Here is a 24,010-nt window from a genome sequence, read left to right on the forward strand (position 1 = left end):
TCTCTAAGACAAGTGCTCCTTTTTTTTCTGGTCTTTTTTATACACAGCTTTGTTGTTTTGTTCTCTTGTTTTGTGTTTTTAAGGCCCCGGGTTTCCTTTTACTAGGGTTTCCTTTTACTTACTGTAGCTACTATTGCATGCAATTTCGTTTAAGTCATTCTATCCAATAAAAAGGCTCCCAAGAATACCCTTTTCACCATTCTTTAGTCGAATTTCTACTAAAATCAAACTAAAGCTTATCAAAGTGCACAGGTATTTGTAGCTAGTTTTGGATATCCTTTTGGTTGACAGCTTCTTGCTGTAGGCCGTTACAAAATTGAATTATTGCATTTGACCAGCGAATGCTCAATTGCTGAAATTGAATTACTCCATTTGGCTATTGAATGATAATGCAGTTAAGCACCCCTTCCCAAGCAAAGTTGAATCGTATTAATTTTGGTTTTTACCCATACACCGATGTGTGTTAGCACTGTATACTCAGTACTTTCCCGAGTCCTGTGAAAAAATATCACAGGCATGTTACTCGGGTGGGATTCGAACCCACAACCCTTGCAATGCTAACACACATCGGTGTATGGGTAAAAACCAAAATTAATATTCTTTATCCCCGATGCAAATTTAACATCTATTATAAAGTTGAATCGATTGAATCAGTGTTAAAAGTTGCATCAAAAAAAGAAGTCTCATCACTTTCTGCACATTCTCAACACTAAACAGGGTCCAACAATTCCTCCTAATATTTTCTTCTATTGGTACAAAGTATACCAAACTGTATCCAAAGCGCATTAAGTCATGTCAGTGAACGATTTCCCTTGTATAGCAGAGCACATTGCTATACAAAATGTTTCAGTTCCAGCTCAAAATTCACAATTTTAGTACTCAACTATTAGCATTCAGGGAGCACAATACAAGTTTAGTTTACAATAGTTTGCTTTGTAACCTTGCTGGATGAAATCGTTCCCTGTGCATACATAGTCCACAATGCAAGTTCTCAACAACTAGGAGCAAGTTCGAGTGGGCACATTTAGTCGACTGCTGATTATTGACCAGCAATGTACATGCGCAGTGACGCACTCACTCGAACGATTTATTTGGAAGTCTAGTCAACCTTCCGCCTTTTTGCTGTAGTGTCACTGGTTCCCTTCTGCGCTTTACACATGTTAGAATAGATCATGCTGTTGGGGCCAGTGAAATAACCATGGGCTCGAGGCTGGTTCCAAATGGTCGACCACAGTAGTCAACCAATGGTCGACCAGCCTTGGTTCGAGTGAAAATGGTCAACCTTTTAGTTAACCATTGTGCATACTCGAACTTGCTCTAGGTTGTTTAGAACAGATGATTTTCAAAATCAAGATCCTGCGATAAACTGGAAACTCCATGCGAAGTACGCATAAAAAGTCCTTGTGTTCAACATCCTCTTACCGGTTGTGTCCCCGAGTGCATGCCGAATCGAACCATGTTGTTCAAGAGCTTGTTCTCAATGTTTTTGTCCACGGTTACAAAAACGTCAACGCAAACAGCAATCCAAGTTTACTTTATCATCAAACAATTTGTGCCCTCTCTCTTCCTTTGGTGAAATCAGAACACCATGTACACTGTCCAGCACACCATCAATGCAAGATCCATTTCATAATAGGTGAAGATGCAGTCGAGTTCATTTTCAGTTTTCTCTCCTCGAATGGAAAACCTGCCATTCTTTGCTCTCAAGCATTCCCATCACCGCCTTGTGATGACTCACTGCCGAAAAAAAGAAATGTACATTTATGATCACAAAATTAAGGAATATCGGGTGTGACTGGACTGATGCAAAAAAAAACCCTGAAGAAATAGCTAGTGGGTCTGGTTTCCCTTTCTTAAGCCCGGTTCATCATCACAACTCTATTTTCGCTGCGATATTCGCAAAAGAGTTAAGCACAACTCAACTGCTGCGAATTATTCATTGCAAATTTGTAACGTCAACAATCGTATCGCATTCGCATGAAGTGTGAACCAGGCTTTATTCTAGACCAGGAACCTCCAGATGATACAATTCAGGTTTGCAGACTCGGTGCATTACCAAGAATAAAAAGTCTAGCTCCAACACTAGCAAACAAAAGCAACATCCAAGTGTGGTTTTTAAATTAGGAATTCCACAAAACTTTCCAGCTAACTTACAGGCAAAATTACAACAATAATAATAATAATTATACAAAAGTCTTATTAAGTACACATATCCTAGAAACTAGATCAAGGAGCTGAACAAAATAAAATAAAGAATAAATAATGAACAAATTAATCAGCCCTGAACAGTTTAGTCTTCAATAGTTTTATCCAGAAAAAAATAAATCAAAGTTGCCAATGAAAGTTTGAGCTAAACCATGTAAACACATTAGGTGCGTTTGATTAGCTTCCCTGGGTCAACTCGGTCTGCCCCCTGTACGTTCAATAGCTTTGGTGACGTCATTCCAGGGGCTCACCCAGGTCAGCCCCAAGTACCCTGCTTGTGGAGTAGGTCACTTGGGGCTGGCCCGAGGTGCATGACGTCACCACAAGAGAGTGAGTGATCGTTTGATTAGCTCTTGTCAGGGGCTCACCCGAGTGGGCACTGCGGGGTCGACCCAGTGAAGCTAAGTGAACGCACCCAACGTCTACTTGATAATGTTTAGAAAACAGCAAGACACTGTCACAGTATTGTCATCAAGATTGTCAAATCCATCTATGCTTGTCGAGGCGCCAACGGGTACAAACTGCATCTCTGGCCGCAGTATCCACAAACGGACAACATGAAAATTTGAATCTTTGCTCAACCCTCAGAAAGCCGAGAAACAATTGATGCATGAATCACTTCTCAGATGCAAACAAATTATCCAAACCATAGTATTACTTTGAATGGAATTCTTCCTTTAAAGACAATGGACACCTTTGGCAATTGTCAAAGACCAGTCTTCTCACTTCGTGTATCCCAACAAATGCATAAAATAACAAACATGTGAAAATTTGAGCTAAATTGGTCGTCGAAGTTGCCAGATAATAATGAAAGAAAAAACAGCCTTGTCACACAAAGTTGTGTGCATTCAGATGCTTGATTTCGAGACCTACTTCTTTCTCGAAAACTACATTACTTCAGAGGGAGCCGATTCTCTCAATGTTTTACGATATCAACAGCTCCCCATTACTCGTTACCGAAGTAAGGTTTTATGCTAACAATTATTTTGAGTAATTACCAAGTGTCCAATAGTGAATAAGTGATTAAGTGTGATTTGCCTGTAAACTTATCAGTGAAGTGTACTAAGTGTTGAGTAAGTGCTTTTAGGGTTTGAAAAAAAGAAAAATTGACTGGAACGGGACTTCAACCAGTGACCTCCTCATAGCATACTGGTGCTCTAATAACTGAGCTATTTTTTGCCGGTGTCCCCATTAGTCAATATCTTTGTTCTGGGGTGCGGAATTTGTCAGTTATCTGTAATCCTTTTGGAATCATTGTTGGTCAAAGCAGAATTTCAATTAGAAGAGTCGGTGTAAATATTCTTTCAGTTGTGGACATGAAATGAAATGGTTGAAAGTACTCAACGTGTCACTCAGTTCGTTTTTATATCCAAATGCAAATTTGCAGAGTCTGCCCAAAATTCTTAAATCTGAGTACTGCACTGAAATCTAACATAAGACTGCACTAAATTGACCCAAATTCCCCTACAGCATCATCACGATAATCTTGGTGCTCCATTTTGAGGAGTCAATGTCCCTATGTGTAATACCGTATAGTACATGTATAATATACTTAGTTGCCAATTACACCGATCCACTAAGCTCTTGCCCATTGCGTATTGACCAATCACAGTGCAACGAAGGTCCAACAAGTAAGGTCCGACATGCGTGCGAGTATCTTGGCGTGCGCGGCAGAGTTGTGCAGAAAAGCATTGGAGAGCCCCACGTGTTCTTGCTCACACCTGCGTGGTGGGCGAAGCCTACTGGATCGGTCTATTATATAGAACCCTTACGAGAGTATGGAAAAAGTTACAAGTTTCTAACCTCACGTTAAAGTGTTGTAAATTGTCATTGCTTTTTATACTCTTCTAGTGCAAAATTTGTCAGCATTCAAAATATCCGATGACATCATTCCAAAAAAAATGGGTCTACATTTTTTAACAGGGATGTTTTGGTTCATTCCCGACTCTCAATCAAAACAACCTTGATTTGAACTTTTTGACTGACGACAAATTTCTCTTTGGAATGTAAAGACCAACTTGTTGTCGTGAAATTCGATGACATGTTTCAAATTTCACTCTGAAAAAGTCAGGAATGAACACAAGGCTATACAGACCCGTTTTTCTAACATGCCATGTTAGGTTTTTTTTCTGCGGGCACTGCCATTTTCCTCCCTTCGGAAATATCAAACACTTTCAATCTCTGGCTGTGCTCCAAGGTCATGTGTTGAAGTGGCTGGCTGCCGTAGGCACCCTTGCATGCCTGCGGCTCAAACACTTTGTAGCCCTAACCTCCGCACTTCAGCTTCTCAGTTGTGAGAAAGGATGATTAGCCAAGGCTCAAAATTACCACTGGACCGCGGGTAGGGGCCTGCAGCCAATTTCACCAAACTTTACGCAACTGCGTAAGTCCACTTGCGCAACGTTTATGGAGCAAATTGCGCCATAAACGTTGCACAAGTGGACTTGCGCAGTTGCGTAAAGTTTCGTGAAATCGGCTGCAATACATTTAGCATTGGGCCAGTAAAATCACAACTGGACAAGCCTGGTGGTGTTGTGTTTTTCAATTCACCAATATTAACAGTAATACCACATGGCCTAGTTTCTTTTTGAGAAAATCTTGCATGACAAATGAGATACAGCTTATTTTGAATCTAGTCTTACAAAATAAATGTTGGTCCAGTAAGATTATAATTACACTGTGCTTAGCAATTAAGAATGATACACGTCTTTCAAGGAACATTACAGAATTGATAAGAAGATGATAGTAGAAAGCATAGAGCTACATACATTGTAGCAAAATAGAAAGCATCTCTTGAAATTTTCCTGTCTGAAATTATTTATTTAACATTTGATGAGAAATAAATAAAACTTATATCCTGATTAGAGTTTATCGCTCAGTGAGCATTTTGTTCATTTTTTACATTTTAATCTGATGTCATGCAAAATGTGTAATGGTTCTTTTTACTATTTTCTTGTGATCCAGATGGCCGATCTATCTCAAACTACTACAGGTTTGTCAGTTTATGTATTATGGTGGGTTTATAAAGTGCTTCAACTGCCAGGAACTGTTATCTGTTATGTTAGCAAAACAAAACAATTTTGTAATGTTCTGTTAGCAAAAAATAATTATGTAATGTTCCTTTAAGATGAATCTTGCCTCTTTGTGAAATCGAGCACAGACCCCCAAAGCTTTTTTTTAATAATCAGGTTTAACTTTTTACGGTAGGTGGGTCTTGGACTTGGCCCCTATATCACAGTGCAGAACCCTTCAAGCAATGCGGTTATTAAACAATGGTATCTAACAAAATCTACAGTACACTATCCGCTGTCATTTACTGTGCGTGGTACAACCAACGTGGAGGCGCACTTTGTGACGCACACACACGCAAAACGGAAAAGAATACTACCGGTAAGCTTCCCGTTTTGGTGTGTCTTGAAACACAACGTGAAAGGAGAATAGATATAAAACAACCAACCTGTGAAATTTTTGCTGCTCATTGCGTTGCGCTGTTAATGAGAAAGATAAAATGCATTCAGAAATATTTACATCGGCAAAGAGGAACTTGCATTGTTTGGGGTTTCTTTTTTTTCCCCCGTTAGGAAACTTGTTGAAAAATGTTGATATGCACGGTTGACATAATGATGGTAGAAACGCGAGAGGACAGAAAAATCGTCGCAGGTTTCACAAAGTGGCGTTTTACTCAAAAGTCAGAATTGTCGTTACACTTTGTTTAGTCACTGTTTGGACTGCAAAACACATTTATCTTTCAGTATACAAAATTTTAATCCTCAAATATGTTTAGTTTTGCAAACAAAGTAAACAACTTTCAATAAAATCTAAGTAAACTTATTTTTTTATTTTTTCACATGGTGAAACTTTGCATACAGGCAATCCAGCACATGTGCGTGAGTACTTACGCGCACACTAGGCAAGGAACGCTCCGGCACTTTTAGTTTTCACGAAGTGACAGTTTTGATACGGGCATGTTGCACAATGCGCGCTGTGTGTTTGTTAGTTTTTCACAAAGTGTCCTTTCTTTGTTTTGTTTTTTTACAAAAAAAAAGTTTACTCATAAAGTATGAATTTATTTTTTTAAAGCAAGTAAATGGCTAAAACATTGGTATCGACTTTCATACACTAACATTAATTCGTCCAGGAACGATATTCAAAGATCAACAACTTCAAATTTCTAAATCAAGTTTTACCTCTGTGGGGTCGGTCGAGTCAAATCGTGAAACCTGCGACGAAATAAGAGACAAATGTATGAGACGACAACATAATCAAATGCAAAACGTGCCAAAAAAAACAAAAAAAATGAAGACATTAAATTAATTGCGCTCATCAAAGTTTAACAGATAATGACTCAAAATATTTAAGTTTAAAACACAGTTATCACTGATTTTTCAAGACCAGTCAGTCGCAAGACAGCTTCTGCTGGTCTTGGTTATCCATCTCAGCATGTGCATAGGCACCCAGTAGTCCTGGTCTTAAATTAAGAATTAAGTTTTTGTTGGGCTGTCCTCGCTACAATTATTTCAATTTTAGGTCAAAAAATTTACAACAGCGGGAGGATATGACCCAGTGACCTCCGGATTAACGTTTCGGCGCTCCACCAACCAAGTTTTCTCTCCTTTATATGTTGGCAGTCTCCCTATTGTGTGGTTTACTACGTGCCTTTTTTGGCCTTCACTTGGAGTCAAGGGATTGTGAAACAACGCCTCTGAAATATTGTCTCAGAAATGAACAAACCAGCTAGAAAGACTGCACTTAACCATGGTTACTGATTTGCACTTTCATTTTAAGCTTGGATTGCATGTAGAACACATGAACTTGTTTAGAATGCTTTTAGAGAACATAATTTTGAACATAAAAATAGGTGTTGCTTTAAGGCAAAGTACAGACACCTTTGGTTTTTAGTTTTTAGACCGGCTGTTCTTTCCAAAACGTGGTCGCTTTTTTGAGATATTGCGAAAAACAAAATGGAGCGAATACAGCCACACAGGAAGAATAACCAAATAGGAATACAGAATCTATAGAAACATAACGCTTCTGGTTTTCAATATTTGGGGAATAAAAAATGTATCTGAAAAATGCATAATACTATTAAAAAAACTGCTTTACGTCTAAAAAGTAAGTTTTTAGTGCCATTAGTTTTCAAAGTCAACATCAAACATATAGGCCTACAGACCCGTTAAAAAGAAATATTATGCAAAAACCGCATTGCTCACAGCAAACTCGGCTCGGCGTCAAACACAAAACGGTACCACTACGGTAAAGACAGCAAACAGTGAAACAAATATTGGACATATTTTATACAAGGGACTAGTTGGGGGTGGGGGTAGGCCGGGCAAGGTAGGGGGGGGGTGGGGTAGGCTGGGCAGTGTGAGGTGGATGGGGGGGAGCTGGTGGGACGGGCGGACTATGATACCTTTGTGAGGGAGGGGGCTGGAGCACGGCTTTGGGTACAGTGCTTAGTAGAGCTGGCATTTCTTTCTTCTCGTCGTAGCTCTTCCAGAGTTCGTACAACTTCAGGATTTGTTGAGTTATCTCCAGAACCTTTAAAGCAACATTTAACAAACAAAAGTGTGAGGGAAGGTCAGAAGGTCAACCAGTGGTTTCCATAAGTATTCAATGCAAGGATTGTCACATGATCAGTCTTGTTTTCTTCGTAGCATTTGCCACTAAAAGCAAATTGGAGGGCGCACAATTAGTCAACCACTGATCAGCAACTTACATGCGCAGTGACGCACTCACCCAAACCATAGAGCAAGGAACAGAAGGAGTTGCAACTACGGTCTTAATCACCGAAGCTCAAATTTATCCGATTAGCACTGCACCCACCTCCAGTGGCAACACTATGGAGGTGAACCGCAATGCCTGTAAAAGGCTGTACACATTCCAACTGCAGCGAGCTCTTTGTATCAAAATTATCAAATTATCTAGTTTTGTAATTTCCTAAGTAATTATGTTCTATTAATTTTCCTTTTTGTTATCAACTCCCAATATGTATTTAAGGCTGCATAGCAAACAAATTGTTAGAAACAGTTTAATTACAAACAAACATTGTTTTGTGCTATTTTTGCTGTATGCATTATACCTTTCACTGTACTTTTATTTCATCAATCAAACATTGTTATTGTTATAAAGTAAAACCAATTAATTTATATTATAAAGGGTCCATGCTCTGTATAAGCCTAGGCTTTTTCCTGGTGCCCTCCTCTTATCACCCTTTGTTCTTTTTTCTTTGTATGTTTTATGATAACTTATTGTGATATTTGGAAATAAAAAACAAACAAACAAACAAACAAATACCCCATGTGTGTTACCGCCTTTCGCTGCATCACTGGTATCACATCCATCGGTTTCCATTCATAACTATTGTAGTGGTAGAGTAGCAACAACCAAGTTCAACGCGTGCGCAGTAGACGATATTAGCCACGTTGCATGCGAACAGTGCTACATTAGAAACTGTCGACTTTGAACTTTCTACTGAATTTTGAAGTAAAAAAATCTGCCTTCCCTGTGATGAGTTATTATGAAATCTGTAATAATGATTGTTTTATCATGAAAAGAATGTCGGTGGTCTCCGGCCATTGAAATTGAATGGAGATTGTTTGCAAACGTTTATCCCTGCCTCCTAATAAGGATTTCAAGCCTTACCTTGTCCAGATCCACGTTCAACTCAGCAAACCAATGTTTGGTGTCCTTCTGAGAGATCACACAGGCCATGTGTAAACAAGCTTTTGCAAAAAAAAAGCAAAAAGTACAAACAACGTTAGGTTGTGATTGTGACCCATGAGAAACCACCAAAACCCCAAATGTTTTGCCTCTTAGATTTAAAGGAACACGTTGCGTTGGATCGGTCGAGTTGGTCTTTGAAAAGCGTTTGTAACCGTTTGTTATAAAATGCATGGTTAGGAAGATGATTTAGAAGTAGAATCCAATGAGCCACACAAATTTGCCTCGAAATTGTTGGTTTTCCATTTATATTGCGAACTAACACGGTCAGTCATTTATGCGAGTCCGTGTTAGTCGATGAGGTAAAAAGGAAAACCATGAAATTTGATACTTGTGTGGATCATTATATTCTACTTTTAAAATATCTTTCTCATCATATGCATTTTATTGCAAACGGTTCCAAACGCTTTTTAAAGACCAACTCAACCGATCCAAGGCAATGTGTTCCTTTAAGCTAACCAATTATTCGCTAATTAGCGCTGCATCAAGAATTAAAAGGCCCATATCTCAAGAAGTATAGCACCTAGGTGTTGTGCCATTTTGAAGCTTGGTTGATTTTACGTGGAATTACTCAATAGGACCAAACTATTGGAAGCCCTTAAACAACTTTATTGAATAACATGTGATGATGCCTTGTATATACTTACCTAGAGCAATGAGGTATGGTGGATACAGGAGGCACACATCTGTTCTCAGACTGTCATTGACAATACGCCTGACGTGTGGGGGGGGGGCGGAATAACAGAAATAATCTTTAATTTAGTAATTGTCAAAGAAGTAATAACCCACAGGGAAGCGAGACAGAAAATTGACAAAGCCGGTTTTGAACCTGCAACCAACTGAGCTTAGCTACAATCCCCGCCAAAATACTTGGGCCACCCATTCACCACGTTACAGTAAACATTCCCTAGGTCCACTTCCCCGTGACAATAAGCAATCTCTCCCATGTCCCCCTGCTCAATTAATGGGAACGCAGAAGACCATGCAATGAGAGCCAACATTGAAATGGGGCACGGGGGCCTTGGTGCGAGGGCCCAACGAGATTGGCCGGGATTATAGCCCTATATCTCTGTTTTGGGGCGTCTGAGAAACACCCCATTTCACTTACCAGGCAAGAGGCAGCAATATTTCTTCCTGGCCTAGGTCAGCTACATACTGCATGAGTGGCCGGTATGGATGGAACACAATCAAACAACAGTCCTGAACAAGTAAACAAAATAGATGTAAGGAGCATTCGGCAATTAACATCACATACTCTAACCTAGGTGCTAGAGCAGTTCCTAATTCACTCAGTTAATTGCTAATTTCAAATAGTATACAAATATTGACTGCTTCGAGTGCTATGGTTAAAACTATGACTCCCGAGGTGATCCCCGTAGCGTTCTATTTTCCCGACGCGAAGCCGAGGGAAAATAGAACGCTCCGGGGATCACCGAGGCAGTCATAGTTTTTAACCATTGCACGAGTAAAAGCAGTCAATATTTGTTTTATAACACCCCAAACATTTCTAAATACTGTACTATTATTATTAAGTTACAGACCTGAATGCTACAATCCATGGACGACGCAAATACAGATTGCAAACACTTTTACTGAATGTGTTGCATGTATTGTCGTGCAATCCGAAATGGTTACAGACTATTAATTTATCATACTCGTACACGCAACGGACGTCTGGGTACTGCACGCCGTGTGCTAGTCTGTCGGACTAGCGCACGGCGCCATGTGCTAGTCTTCGGACTAGCGCATGGCAAACTGACGGCCGTCGTCCAGCAAAACTAAGACATGTCATGTGACGCGCTCTAAACCAATGAGCAGGCAGAATACTTGCAAGGGGTGTTATAATATGACATATTAACATACATCCATCTAGTGAAAAAGCAGAGCTGATTCACAGCCGATTTCAAAACAAGGCTACCACATTTGGCTTAGTACAAAGATCCCAAAGATTTTTTTGCAACTCGATTTTTTTCTACAAGAATTTACTAACTAGACATGATTGACTTGTGCACAAATCCGCAGATGGTAAATTTAATTGGATTTCACACAATTTTCTTTTTTCGAGAGAAACAAAAAATGTTCAGCAATAAGTTCAAATCTAAAAACACAAAAAAACCTACAACACAAGAACTTACCATTATTTCAAGTAAGAAAAATTCACACTCCAGCACCTGTATAAGACGAGAGATAACATCAAATTAATTGATACATTCCTCGGTGCCATGCAGGACATAATAAATAATAATAATAGTGGCTTCTTATATAGCCCTCAGGTCCGTCATGCTGTGATGCTTCAACATTATTACCATTATTAACTTTATAAATCTACAAGTGTGGTTAGATACTTGATGTTATTATTATTACATGTATAACAAAAAAAAACACTAATTCTTCAGGTCTGCCTTACAAAAAAAAAACCAGGGAAGTGAATGTTTCTTCAAAACTCACCTGCGCCATTCTGAATGGGAACTCCTGGTTCTGGAAAGCATAGCCAAACTTATTCTTCACTGAAAGACAAATAATTTGGTTCGTAAGGAAAACATTTTCGAAGAGCTTGCTTTTTAAAGAATGTAGGGAACGCAAGTACGCCCGCAATAATTTTTATTTTAGCATCATTGTGTAGATTTTGCTCTTGTAGCACTTTCGTGAATGCTCCTCCTTTTTAATAAGGCTGGCCTCCTTCCAGTTCGCATTTTTGTACACCTTGTTTGAAAAAAACAAAAACAATTTTGATTCTTGAAGACATGTTGGTAGTCCTACTTGGTAGTCCTTACCTACTGACTGGCATGCATTGATTAGCCTGCTGCTTGTTATAACACCAAACTCCTGTAGAGAACGACAAAACGAAAAACAACAAGGAATTAGGAATCTGAAAATGATATACCCGTTTCAGACAGGCCAAACCAAAGAGGTGAGGAGCGACTCTAGGTCAACCCAAATACATTTCGGTTTAAGCATGGAGGAAGGAAGAGAAGAAGCCCGCAAAACCACAGAGTAACAAAAGAATACCCTGGCAATGCTCCTGTCTGACCAGTGGAAAAAGATAGGAGACCTCCAGCAGGACGGACGATTAATGAGCAGGATTATATCTCTTTGTACAGAAGGTGTGGTACCGCCAGACTGCGCCGTTGCCTTCGAGTAAAGTTGAATCATTGGAGACAAAAATTGTAAATATATACATTTTCATTTACCGTTTGTGGTGTTTCACGGAAACATCATGGCATATTTTTACATTTTTTGTGACTTTCTAGTCACTAGCGGTGGTTCAAAATTTGGGTATTAGCACACGAGGGTGGTTGTTATTCAATTGTGTTTTTTCGATTTGGTGGGCACAAGTGTACACAATTTTTATCAGGTCTCAAAAAAGTTTTTTATTTTTCTGTAACATATCCATACGACATACGACACCATAGATGAGTAAAGAACCAAGTGCGCACGCGCAAACTCACATACAACAGGTCGCCCATTGTCTGTATAAGGTATGTGGGTGATTACGAGGTGTCGTTAAACGACCGCGGTACCACGGGTTTGACTTTTGAAGTCCCTTCGTTCAAGCTCCTTCTCTTCCTTCCTCCATGGTTTAAGAGAGGCAAATTTAGGTTGGGCCCATGACAAGATAAACCTCTGAAACCAAGGCACTTCAGAGACATTCCGAACGACTGCAATAGTTGATCTTTCGACTTCTAGCGCATTCAGGCGCTCCTATGTTTCAGACATCAAATCTGTCATATTATAGGCCCTACTTAATTCAGAATTTGGTTTGGCCCGACTCTAGAGCGCCTGTCGGAAACGAGTGTTACATTATATGACCAACAAAAAAAGCAGCTTTCAGTTCTTTATGTCAAAAAGTTGTATCGCCTGACACTGGACTTAAGCTACACATCAGAGCATACTGATCAAAACATCGAGTTGAAACCAACGGTTCTTTTCAGAACCACCCCAACTCATTAGAGATAGTCATTACATGGTGTTACCGCAAACCTTTCCATATCGTAATTCCACCATGCAAAGTTTCAAATCCTACGCAAAATGCTGTCTATATCGTTGCTTGCACAATGAACTTACCTATCTGACAAAAATCTCACATTTTTGCAAATATTTTTGGCACAATTATCATTTTCAGCAAAGGTTCAGTACCTCATACGTGGTACGTGTAGTTTCAGTATTAGACTAAATTTAGTAAAACAAGGGAAACCCCAATATGGTTCTATTTTCTTTACAAATTAAGTTACAAGAAAGCTTGTTATGCCAGTGAAATCAATTTTAAACTGGGTGTATTCAACTTACCTCAACTTTTGATGCCAGAAATATACTTGTTGGTCCGACCAGTAAAGGGTCGATACTATTCAGAGGATGTCTGTTATGGAGTGAAGGACAGACAAAATAAGACCCTTATTTCCTTCAAAGATTTTAATTGTTCATATTTGTATAATCAGTAACAGTGTTGTAGCTAGGACATATTTAGTGGTGGGTAGCTGAATTTAAATTTGGTCAGAGATTGTGAGCAGTGCGCACTCTGTAATAAGGATTGCTTCAGGGCTAAATGTTAACATTCCAACCACTTATTTTGCACAACATTTTAGTCTTGCAATGTGATCAATATCGGCAGAACTTTTCATTTTTTGTTAATTTTAGGGGAAAGTTTGTGGTGGGCGACAGTCTATTTTTCAGCTGAAGTGCCGGGCGGAAATTGTCAGTGCTGGGCATCATGCTATGACATCATGCAACTTGCACTAGTGACCTTATAGTCCTGAGCAGGTATTATTTATATTCATCCCACATGAGTATTAACAAGCCTGTGTAGGGTTAAAGAAAAATGATATACTCAGTAAGAATGGTTGAGCACAACTCAAACATCGCAAACAAGCTGCATCACATAATGCAGTTAGCATTCTTTGGTGTGATCATATTCAACTTACTTGGCATAGAAGCGTTTGAAATACACCATTCCTGTAGCAATAACCTGCTGTCTGACTTTTAGCTGCTCTCCAATTGCCTGCATAACTGAAATTCAAAACATATTGTGGTTCAAACAGCAGTTTGTAATAGCCTTAATAGAAGTGTTCATTGAGATGTTCCATGGTCATCCATGAGGTCTAGTACACTGTGGACTAGTTTCTTGTGTTGTCAAAGTTTGGGCTTTGAGTCCCAGTCATGACGTCTTCTATTTTTGAGTGGTGTCCTCGGTCAATGATATTACAGCTGAGGTTTCTCCAGCTGTCCCAAGTCTTGACAATTACGTCTAGAGCAAGATACTTTGTCATTGGTTTAACCATTAGACAGGGTATTAAGCTAGAGGCTCAGTGGCTTGTGTAGAGAAAAAGAACCCAGTGCAATTGATTGTTAAAGACAATGGACCTTATTGGTAATTGTCAAAATCCAGTCTTCTCACTTGGTGTATCTCAACATATGCGTTAAATAACAAACCTGTGAAAATTTGAGCTCGATTGGTCATCGGAGTTGCGAGGTAACTATGAAAGAAAAAACACCCTTGTCACAAGAATGTGTGTGCTTTCAGATGCTTGATTTCGAGACCTCAAATTCTAAACTTGAGGTCTCGAAATCAAATTCGTGGAAAATTACTTCTTTCTCGAAAACTACGTCACTTCAGAGGGAGCCGTTTCTCACAATGTTTTTAACTATCAACCTCTCCCCATTACTCGTTACCAAGTGAGGTTTTATGCCGATAATTATTTTGAGTAACTCTGAGTAATTACCAATAGTGTCCACTGCCTTTAACGTTTTACAGTGTGTCATTTATATAACTTACTGTTGCAGTAGAAGATCATGACGCGCTGGTATGTCTCTTCAGTGAGGACCTCTAAGTCTTTCTGTCTGTCTCTCATTAAGATCTGGGGGTCTAGTATCCACTGAGTACTGTCATATGGGGAAGAACATGAGACGTGACTACATAATACAAACAGTTTCTTTTACCATAGACATTTCTTATACAATGTCCGAATCACCGGATGCGTCTGCAGCTGCGGCTTGGTCATCATGAACTACGTATTGAAGGGAACTATGGGTGCATTCGATTAGCTTCCCTGTGTCGACCCTGCGGAGCTCATTGGGGTGAGCCACTGGCGAGAGCTAATCGAACAATCACTCGCCCTCTCGTGGTGACGCCATGCACCTAGAGCCCGCCCCAAGTGACACCATTCCACAATGTGGGCACTTCCCAGGGTCCACCCTGGGAAGTTAATTGAACGCATCCATTGTAACATAGCAACGTCCTTGGCAACAGACAGAGCCATAGCAGCCAATAGTCTGAACGCATGAAGAGCATCGTAAAAATATAGCCATACCACAATGTACAGTCAAATAAACAATGTACAGTCAAATAAATCAGACTGCTTAAAAGGATGCCATGCTGACTGGTAACTAAAATATGGCAGGTTTTATAAATGTGAATTGCATTAACTGCTTCAAAATCCATTGGAAACCCTTACCAATGTGAACTCTGCCAGAAGTTGCCTGCCATCTCGAAGCTCAAAGTACAGCAATACCCCTTGAGTGATTGGTTCTTCAAATTGAAGCAACTGCATTCGACATCTCCATCAGTCAGTAAAAATCATACTTGCTTCATTAGTACTTGACAGCATTTTAGATTTCAAACCTCACCCTAAATGCAAAAGTAAAAATCATACTTGCTTCATTAGTACTTGACAGCATTTTAGATTTCAAACCTCACCCTAATTGCAAAAGTAAAAATCATACTTGCTTCATTAGTACTTGACAGCATTTTAGATTTCAAACCTCACCCTAATTGCAAAAGTAAAAATCATACTTGCTTCATTAGTACTTGACAGCATTTTAGATTTCAAACCTCACCCTAATTGCAAAAGTAAAAATCATACTTGCTTCATTAGTACTTGACAGCATTTTAGATTTCAAACCTCACCCTAATTGCAAAAGTAAAAATCATACTTGCTTCATTAGTACTTGACAGCATTTTAGATTTCAAACCTCACCCTAATTGCAAAAGTAAAAATCATACTTGCTTCATTAGTACTTGACAGCATTTTAGATTTCAAACCTCACCCTAATTGCAAAAGGAATTAAAGGGTAGGTCATCATTTAGCTTTTGTCAATTTAATGCTGATTGGCAAAACTACAGTGTATAAAGAAATAAACAATAAAAGTCACAGTATTTTCAACAAGAGCATATAATCCGATAATAGGGATACCATAACCGGTACCATCTTTGATTTGAAACAAATGTATGATTTGATGTACATGGTAAGCGAGGCTTTGTTGAGTTTTGGGTCAAAATTAAATCTCTTTTTTTTTGGGGGGGGGGGGGGTTGCTCATTCCAAAAGTATAACCTACACACGTACCTTTACTTTGTACGAATTCGTTAAGCTTAGAAAATTAGCGATTCTCACAAGTTTCAAAATATAAACTGTTGTTATAATTTAGAGTTACTGAATCAGTGTCACTCACTGTATTGTCACAAACAAATCCCTGCGTAAAATAAAACAAAGTAAAGATGACCAACCAAGAAGTATAAACTATAATCCCTCATAAAATAATAAAATGAGACGACAGCTAGTATAATTTAGTATGGGATTGGGAAGGAAGTGGTTCACTACCTTCATTATGTTTCATCATCATTCAAAATCAAATCAAAAGACAAAAGTAGGAATTATTGAATATTAGGCCTAGGGCCCTAGGCTACTAACTACTACGTACATGAACTAACTAATGTCTTTTCTATATGAAAAAAAACATGCTCTGGGAAAACAAAACATGGCGTTATTTAAGGCTGAGAAACCTTTGAAACAAAGAAACACACCTAGTTCAGACATTTTAGAAGGTGTCGACAATAGACGGATTATGCCTATGTTCTTACGGTGTAGTGATTGCCACTACCACCACCACCGTCGTAGTGTCATTAATTGTTTTCGTAAGTGTCAGTCTTGCCAAATCAAACGAACTGCCCATAATGCTAATCTTGGATTGTACAGACTACCAAATGTTATTAGTAGCAACATAATAAATGGGTTTCTTCTGAGCTTATTATAATGAACAATGAGAAATACGCACCACACACAGTAATTCAGTGTATAAAATGTCTTTGAAGTTGAGACAAAACATCAGCGCCACTGTTTATCATAAATATTTTCCTCGTCCCCAGGTCGTTTACCATTTACAACACTAGTGCATCAAGATAAAATAGTGGGGTCGAGCGCAAGTCATTTATTACTTCGTAACCCGAGAGAGCGCAACCGCAGCGCCCTCATCGGTCATAAAATATTTGTTTGGAGCATTTCGCTCGGGATGTTTTATGTGTAGAGCAATCTCATTGGCCAAAAGTTTGTAATGCTTGTTTTGTAACTGCAAAAATGCTTTTAAGTGGATAAGGGGAAAATTGGGCGCACAATAATTTGTTTAAGGGTACTGACCAAATGCAGGCAAACCTTTCGCGGGCAGTCTCAGTTAAGCTAAATTTGCTTATAAGGCATAACTTGCTTATAAGGCAAACCAGTTGGTTCATATGGAAAATGGATGAGTTTGGCACTATCCAGTTGAACCAGTTGACCCCAGTTGCCTGGGTTCAGCTGTAATTTTGACCTGGGAAAGCACACATTTCTCCCAGGTTGCTTTTCTTCTATTGTTTTCTTGCAACTTTGATGACAAAATTTTTACATAATTATTTGTTATTCTATGTGTATGTTGGGAGAAGCCAAGTGAGGATACTGGTCTTTGACAACTACAAAAAATATACCCTGCCTTTAAAGGAACTGGTGCACCGTTGGTAATTGTCAAAGACCACTAACCTCACTTGGCAGTGTATCCCAACAAATGCATAAAATAACAATAACAATCTGGACTTTGGTCATCGAAGTTGCAAAAGAATAATGAAAGAAAAAAAAAAACACCCTTATTGCACCCATTTATTTAGTGTGCTTTCAGATGCCTAATTTTTTTTTAAAGACTTCAAGCCTGAAGCCTTATATTATTTGAGCAAGAAATAACACCTCTTTCTAAAAAACTATGTTACTTCAGCGAGCCGTTTCTCACAATGTTTTATACGCCTCCATGACTCACTACCAATTATTTTGAGTAATTACCAGTGTCCAGTGCCTTTGAGTCTCATCACAAGTTCACCAACAAGTACATACACCGTACTCATGTAGGATTAGACCCAAGCTCATCTCCTTTTTCCCGAGAAGGCTGTTCCTCGTGTTGAAGGCATTTATCAGTTTTTTTTTCAGAAGAAATAAATTATGCCTAAAGATCCCTGCCATCTCAAATCTTTCATAAAACACCATTTTACCTTTGAAAATAAGGAGGGGGAATTCTTTGAGCAACCACGAAATAAGTGGTTCCCTTTGCATTGGTATTATTTATTGCGAATTTCTATTTTTTATAATAGGCTATTGTTTTTATAGCCTATACAACACTATATATGAACTCAAAGCGTCATGCAGTGCTATACTTGGATTATGGGACCAAATTGTTATATGCATGTACATGGGCAGTACCAACTTTGGTTAACAAGCTGATTGGGGGAGGGGTGGGGGTGGGGTTGGGTTGAGGAGAACTGAGGGGTGGCTGTCATCAGTGCTGTCATGCCTTGACTGTTGTCCTGCCGTTAGGTCAGGTGATGTCAGCGAGTAGAGCAGTTTGTTGGACACCACAAGCAGTCTACAATCTGTTGTTTCTTTGCAAAGCAGCTTATGGAGACATATTTAAGCTTCTCCGACATCGACTGGGGGAAATGGCCGAAGATTAATCAGTACGTTGGGAAAAAGCATGTGGTGTTAACTTTTCCAATGAAATTCGCGGGCTGAACATTCTATAAAGATCTATTTATGAAAGGTACATCTAATTGAGGGGATGGAGTGAAAGCTTTCTAAAAAATGTGTTGTTTTTTGTTTGTTTTGTTTTCAAAAAGAGGAGTGTAGAAAAAAACTTCAAACTCTTGGAAGAATAGGAGAGGGCTGGGACTGGAAGCGTTTGTACAGTAAAGGGGAAATTATCCATTTGCTCTTTGACTTTTATGCAGTTTGATATGGGGAGTCTTCCCAAATCCAAGAGCTATTCTCCCTCTAAATAATAACACCCCTTAAGGCAGAGTCACACTGCAGTGATAACGATAACGAAAACGATCACGACGCAAAGAGAACGCATATTCTATTGGTTGAATGACAGTGTGCGTATTTCGCGTGGAGCAACTCACCCAATAGATTGCGTTCTCTTTGCGCCGTGAATGTTATCATCTTCGTTGTTGCTGCAGTGCGACTAGGCTTTTACACAGGTATAATTTCCCAAAATGTTCAAGCATCAATCTTTGAAAAGTCCCTACACCTCTCCGTAAATCCGACCATTTATTTTACCAAAATACCTCAAGTTGAAAATCAACAACCCCCAAGTCACGATTGGGCAAAATCTGTAGGCCTACACTGTAGTTGCTCTCCTGTTCTTGGGCTCTCAGATGTCTAATATATAGAACATTTAGAGGGCCTTCAAAATATTAACTCAGCCGAGGCTCTGCTTGGGGTGCAGCCATAGAGCTATAGCTCTATGGGTGCAGCCCATTAGATTTCAAAGGGACAAGTTGCTTTCCGATTGGGCTTTGTTGAGAGCTATAAAAAGTGTTAGCTATGAAATTAATGTGATTCGAAAGATGTTTTTAAAACATAATAGAACACAAAGATACATCGGAATTGTGTGGTTTTCCCTTTTAATTTGTGAAGTTACACGATTTACATTTCTGATGAACTAAATCTGTTACTCTACTCCACAAAATGGCAGACCCCATTAGTTCATTAAGTAAAAGGAAAACAACATAATGACAAGGCATGTTTGTTCAATCATATTCTAGTAGCCCCCAAAGCACCACATCCGAAGGCAACATGTCCCTTTAAAAACAGTGCCTTCATAATAGAAAACCATTGGTGAAATCAATGAAAATTACACTCAAATACTCTGACAATCGTAATCTTCTTCCAGAAATATTGTTTATTGCACAAATAACCTCAGCTCACAAAGTGATAAATTAAAAATAATTAGTTTCCTTCCAAATTTATTATAAAAGTACATTTAAAAAAATAATTTCCATTTGCATATTCTTAAGGTAAATATTCATTTCTAATGACAATTATCTGTACAAAATATATACCCAATTCAGCTTCAAAAACTTACCTTCTAAAGAGTTGGCAGTGAACCTCTTAGCTGCACTTCTGTTTGGCATGTTGACAGCATTGGAAAGAAAGGTTTGAAATTAGTTTTGCTAAATTAGCCACCCCCCCCTCTCACACACACAACATTTTTTCTTGATAGACGGTATTTTGAATTCATCCAGGTTTATATAAAGGTACCATCTAGTAACCGTATAAAAAGTACCAACGAATATAGACTTGTCGACAAGCCATTAAATATTTGTGGTGATGATGGCGTAAATGTCTCTCATGCGCAGAGCTAGCAGTCTCGCAAAAGCAGTATACATTGTATACAGGGTGAGTCAAAGAGAAGTTGACCAGGATTGGTGATGTTTTTCAAAACAAACAAAATGACACTCAAAAGTTCAGTAAAGCATGTGTTTAACAAGCAATTTCTCCTGCGTGTTAGAAAAAAACGAATGAAGAAAACTGATCATTCCTTTAAGTAGTGTTATGTCTGTTAGTAAAGGTACTCATGTTGCAAGCTGTCCACGGAATCCTTGACAAAACATATGTACAGTAAGCATTTTACCTGTTTTTATTTCCTTTGCCACCATACATTAGATTTAGTCAAGCATTACCATTCAATTAACAGCTACAAACACGAGTGCTTTCAGTAAAACAGGCATATCTAAAATTAGAAATTATCAATTTGTTTCGTTCTTTTTTTTCCAGATTTATAAGCAGGACTGCTTTTTTTAATACATGTGCTTCACTTGGGTCTTGATTGTCAGTTGCTGTTGTGTTTTTAAATCACAAATCTCGGTCAACTTCGTTTTTACTCACGCTGTAGTAAAAAAACATTCAACAACTTCTCAACAAGTCTACAATGAATACCATCTTACATAAACAGATGGAATCAGCAAACTGCTTGCCTGTGATGTTGTTTCCCCATCGAGTTGTCAGTTTGTGGTGTCCAAACATGTGTGTAGTCGCTGAACTTTTTAACCAAACGCAAAGCTGAAGAGTAAAGACAAAATTTGCATCTCGTTTCAGTTTTCACAGTTTTCACATGTCTAAGTTTGCACAACTGGTTGAAGTTTTACTGGCTCATAAATGCGCAGTGAGCATGATGGGCAAGTTAGCAACCTTTTGCTTAACATCTGACGACACCTTTCAAAGCTTAAGAAGGATTTAAAACTTTGCATGGTTGGTGGAATTGCGATATGGAAAGGTTTGTGGTACATGACTATCTCTAAATGAGTTGAGTGTTTCTGAAAAGAACCGTTGGTTTCAACTCTTGTTAATAGACCCTTTGCTTTGGCCGTCGATCTTTATGTCTAAGGGAAACATGCACGTGCGTTTGTGCTACAACATCTCTCAGCGAATGATAGCTCGTCATTGCCATCAGCGGGGAGACTGTTTTGGGCTTTTGACGCCATTTGAAAGGATTCTATAATGCCAGATAGCGGCCTTAAGAGCCTGGCAGGATAATGCTAGATGTACCTTGTACCTTTGATCTCGCTAACATGCTTCACCAATCACTTTTTATTTTTGCAAACAGTAAGCAGAGTCATTAAAATTTACCTCATTATTGCATCAATTTGGTTTAAAGTCTATACAATTTTTATAAATATTTATTTCCCAAACTAATTGTTTTATGAAACAAATTTTCTATGTTCTGGCAACGATGAAAAATAAACATTTGCAGAATCCAGGAGTATAAATCTGCCTAATGAAAACCTTTGATGGTTAAATACACATTTTAGTATTCTTTGCGTCTAAAGCATTTTATGCAATATATTTTTATAATTTCGTACAAAATGAGTGGATACCAAGTTTGTAATTGTGTGTTTATCTTGAATAATGTAGTTGATACAATTTTGCTTTGTTTGTACTTGTAAAATTTATAACAGTGGATTTCCAAAAGTAATACCATTTTTGTTATATCAACTTGAATTTCATATCATGTTTTAATTACATTTTCGACTGTTCCACAACGCTTTGGTAAAGAGGAAATTAGATTCAGATGAAAAAAAAAACCCACATTAGTAATCAGTTTTGGTTTTGTTACATGTTTTTTTTTTCAATTTTATTTGAAGTGAAGAGCTACATTAATTTCTCATTCAATAAAATGTGCTATGGCATATTGCACGTATTTAAACGTTAGATGTCAATCATCTAACATTAAAATGAGTGCAAGATCCAATGCTATGATCTCTGTAGTTTTTCTTTAAAATTACCTCAGAGTATTTTTAGTTTTTTTCTACATAAAATTTATTTAACATTTCTAAGATTTGCATTTGGTTTCAGCAATTTATCATTTATATTTATTTCCGAGAAGGATGACGGTAAATTTAATTTTTGGAGAGTATTTCCTTTCAAAGTTAAAAAATATATTTATAAGGATTTTGAAATTTGGCAGCGTTTCCACTTCCTATTACTTACCCTGAAAATCAACGTCGGTAGACCTCTTTGTTGGGATGGATAGTCCTCATCATTATTAATTAGGAATTTCAAAATGTTTCTTGACTTGAAACAACATACATGTAAATCTGGTTTTCAGCAACACCGTGTGTATATACTTACTAGGTAAATTGCTTTATATCTATTACCGTGGAGTAGATTTTCCGATTCAGGAGACTTCTAAGTTCTGAAAAGACATGTCTTGTTTTTTAACTACGTACGTACTACCTGGGGGAAGGTATACTAATGGGCCGTGACTACTACATACTTTTACTTTTGCTATAGTGGATCGAGGGGACTTTTCATTATTAAGTCGATGACCGCCGAGTGAGATCTTAGTTGGTCTCAACAAAGACGCATTTTTTCAAAAGGTATGTTGTGATTAATTCAATCAGTTTGTAGCTAAATGACTTGATTTGAGACAACAGCACAATAAAGAACAATTGTGCCCACAACTTTCCATCTTTCAAATGTTAACTTCATACATAAACATTGTTTTGTGTTGATAGACATAAGACATAACAAAACTTTATTGTTCTCCAAAAGAAGAAAGTTCATTGCTCACACTTGTTTTTTAAAAATATCTCTTTTGTGTTCAACCTCAAAGCTTCAATTGGAATGCAAACAAAACAACTACATGTACATTTTTGTATCAAAATCATTCAAAAGCTAATTAGTTATCCGTTATCCAAGGATTTGTAGGGCAACCGGCAATTGTCTGAATTTCCGTGGGGCAGTGAGGAGTGAATGACGCTGTGTTTTAATATTGCAGGAGTGAATCTTCGCCAATGCATGAAATGTAGTCACCAATATGTCACACTAAGTGCTGGCATCCTAACAACTAAACAAATTCTTCTTCTTTTTTTCAAACAAAAACAATGACTTTATTTCTCTCATTCAACATTAAAAATTGTTTCTTCAATACGCTTTAAACAACATTTTTTAAGTAAGATTTGAAACTTGCAGTGTAGGAAATTAAGAACCAAGTACATTTTCGAACATATTTAGCAGACTATGGATATCTTGTGAGAACCATTGGTTCTGAGAAGAACCAAGTTTGCTTGAAGTTTTACCTTTTGTAATCCATTGCCCCCAAATGCTATCTGTAATATGTAGGGGTTATGCAAAACCCGAGCATGGCAGAAAATTTAAAACTTAATTTTGAACATGTTTGGTCCATCATTTTTAATGCTTTGGGATACAATTCACTTATCTCACATTGACATTGCCTCTCAAAATGAACTGCTCGTCTTAATTTTCTTCCAGTTTTTTTCTGTTTTGTACTTTTTTTTGTAGTTTTTGTTGTAAATTTTGGACTAGTCTCTTTTGTCTATCAATGACAGAGAACATATTCATACAATGTCATACAGAATTTATTTTTTATCAAACTATTTATTTACAATTTTTGCAGACTAAAAGCTAATTTTTAACAGAAAGTGATGATGTTTGACTAGCAACTGGCACATCATTGAGAATCATTTTAATAGGGAAACTTAAACGTAATTTTTTT

At 38.1% G+C, this 24,010-nt stretch overlaps 1 protein-coding gene across 5 annotated transcripts; it reads right to left on the reverse strand.

Moving 5' to 3' along the window:
* Window positions 1–122: 122 nt before the first annotated feature.
* LOC139945588 (cyclin-C-like) lies at window positions 123–17,052 on the reverse strand. 5 transcript variants are annotated; one of them, XM_071942994.1, is made up of 15 exons: window positions 16,973–17,052; window positions 15,375–15,547; window positions 14,696–14,802; window positions 13,845–13,929; window positions 13,213–13,282; window positions 11,700–11,751; window positions 11,374–11,432; window positions 11,061–11,096; window positions 10,034–10,125; window positions 9,573–9,640; window positions 8,848–8,927; window positions 7,616–7,743; window positions 6,393–6,425; window positions 5,663–5,693; window positions 123–1,737 (listed from the first exon to the last, which is right to left on the reverse strand). In XM_071942994.1, exons 2-14 carry the CDS (start codon window positions 15,404–15,406, stop codon window positions 5,681–5,683), a joined length of 855 nt encoding a protein of 284 aa, XP_071799095.1. In that variant the 5' UTR covers window positions 15,407–15,547; window positions 16,973–17,052; the 3' UTR covers window positions 123–1,737; window positions 5,663–5,680. The 5 variants fall into 5 exon arrangements, with proteins under 5 accessions (XP_071799095.1, XP_071799097.1, XP_071799093.1 ...); XM_071942996.1 differs by lacking the exon at window positions 6,393–6,425; XM_071942992.1 differs by lacking the exon at window positions 5,663–5,693.
* Window positions 17,053–24,010: the final 6,958 nt, after the last annotated feature.

The sequence above is a fragment of the Asterias amurensis genome, chromosome 12, assembly GCF_032118995.1.
Source record: "Asterias amurensis chromosome 12, ASM3211899v1".
In the NCBI taxonomy this organism is placed as follows: Eukaryota; Metazoa; Echinodermata; class Asteroidea; order Forcipulatida; family Asteriidae; genus Asterias; species Asterias amurensis.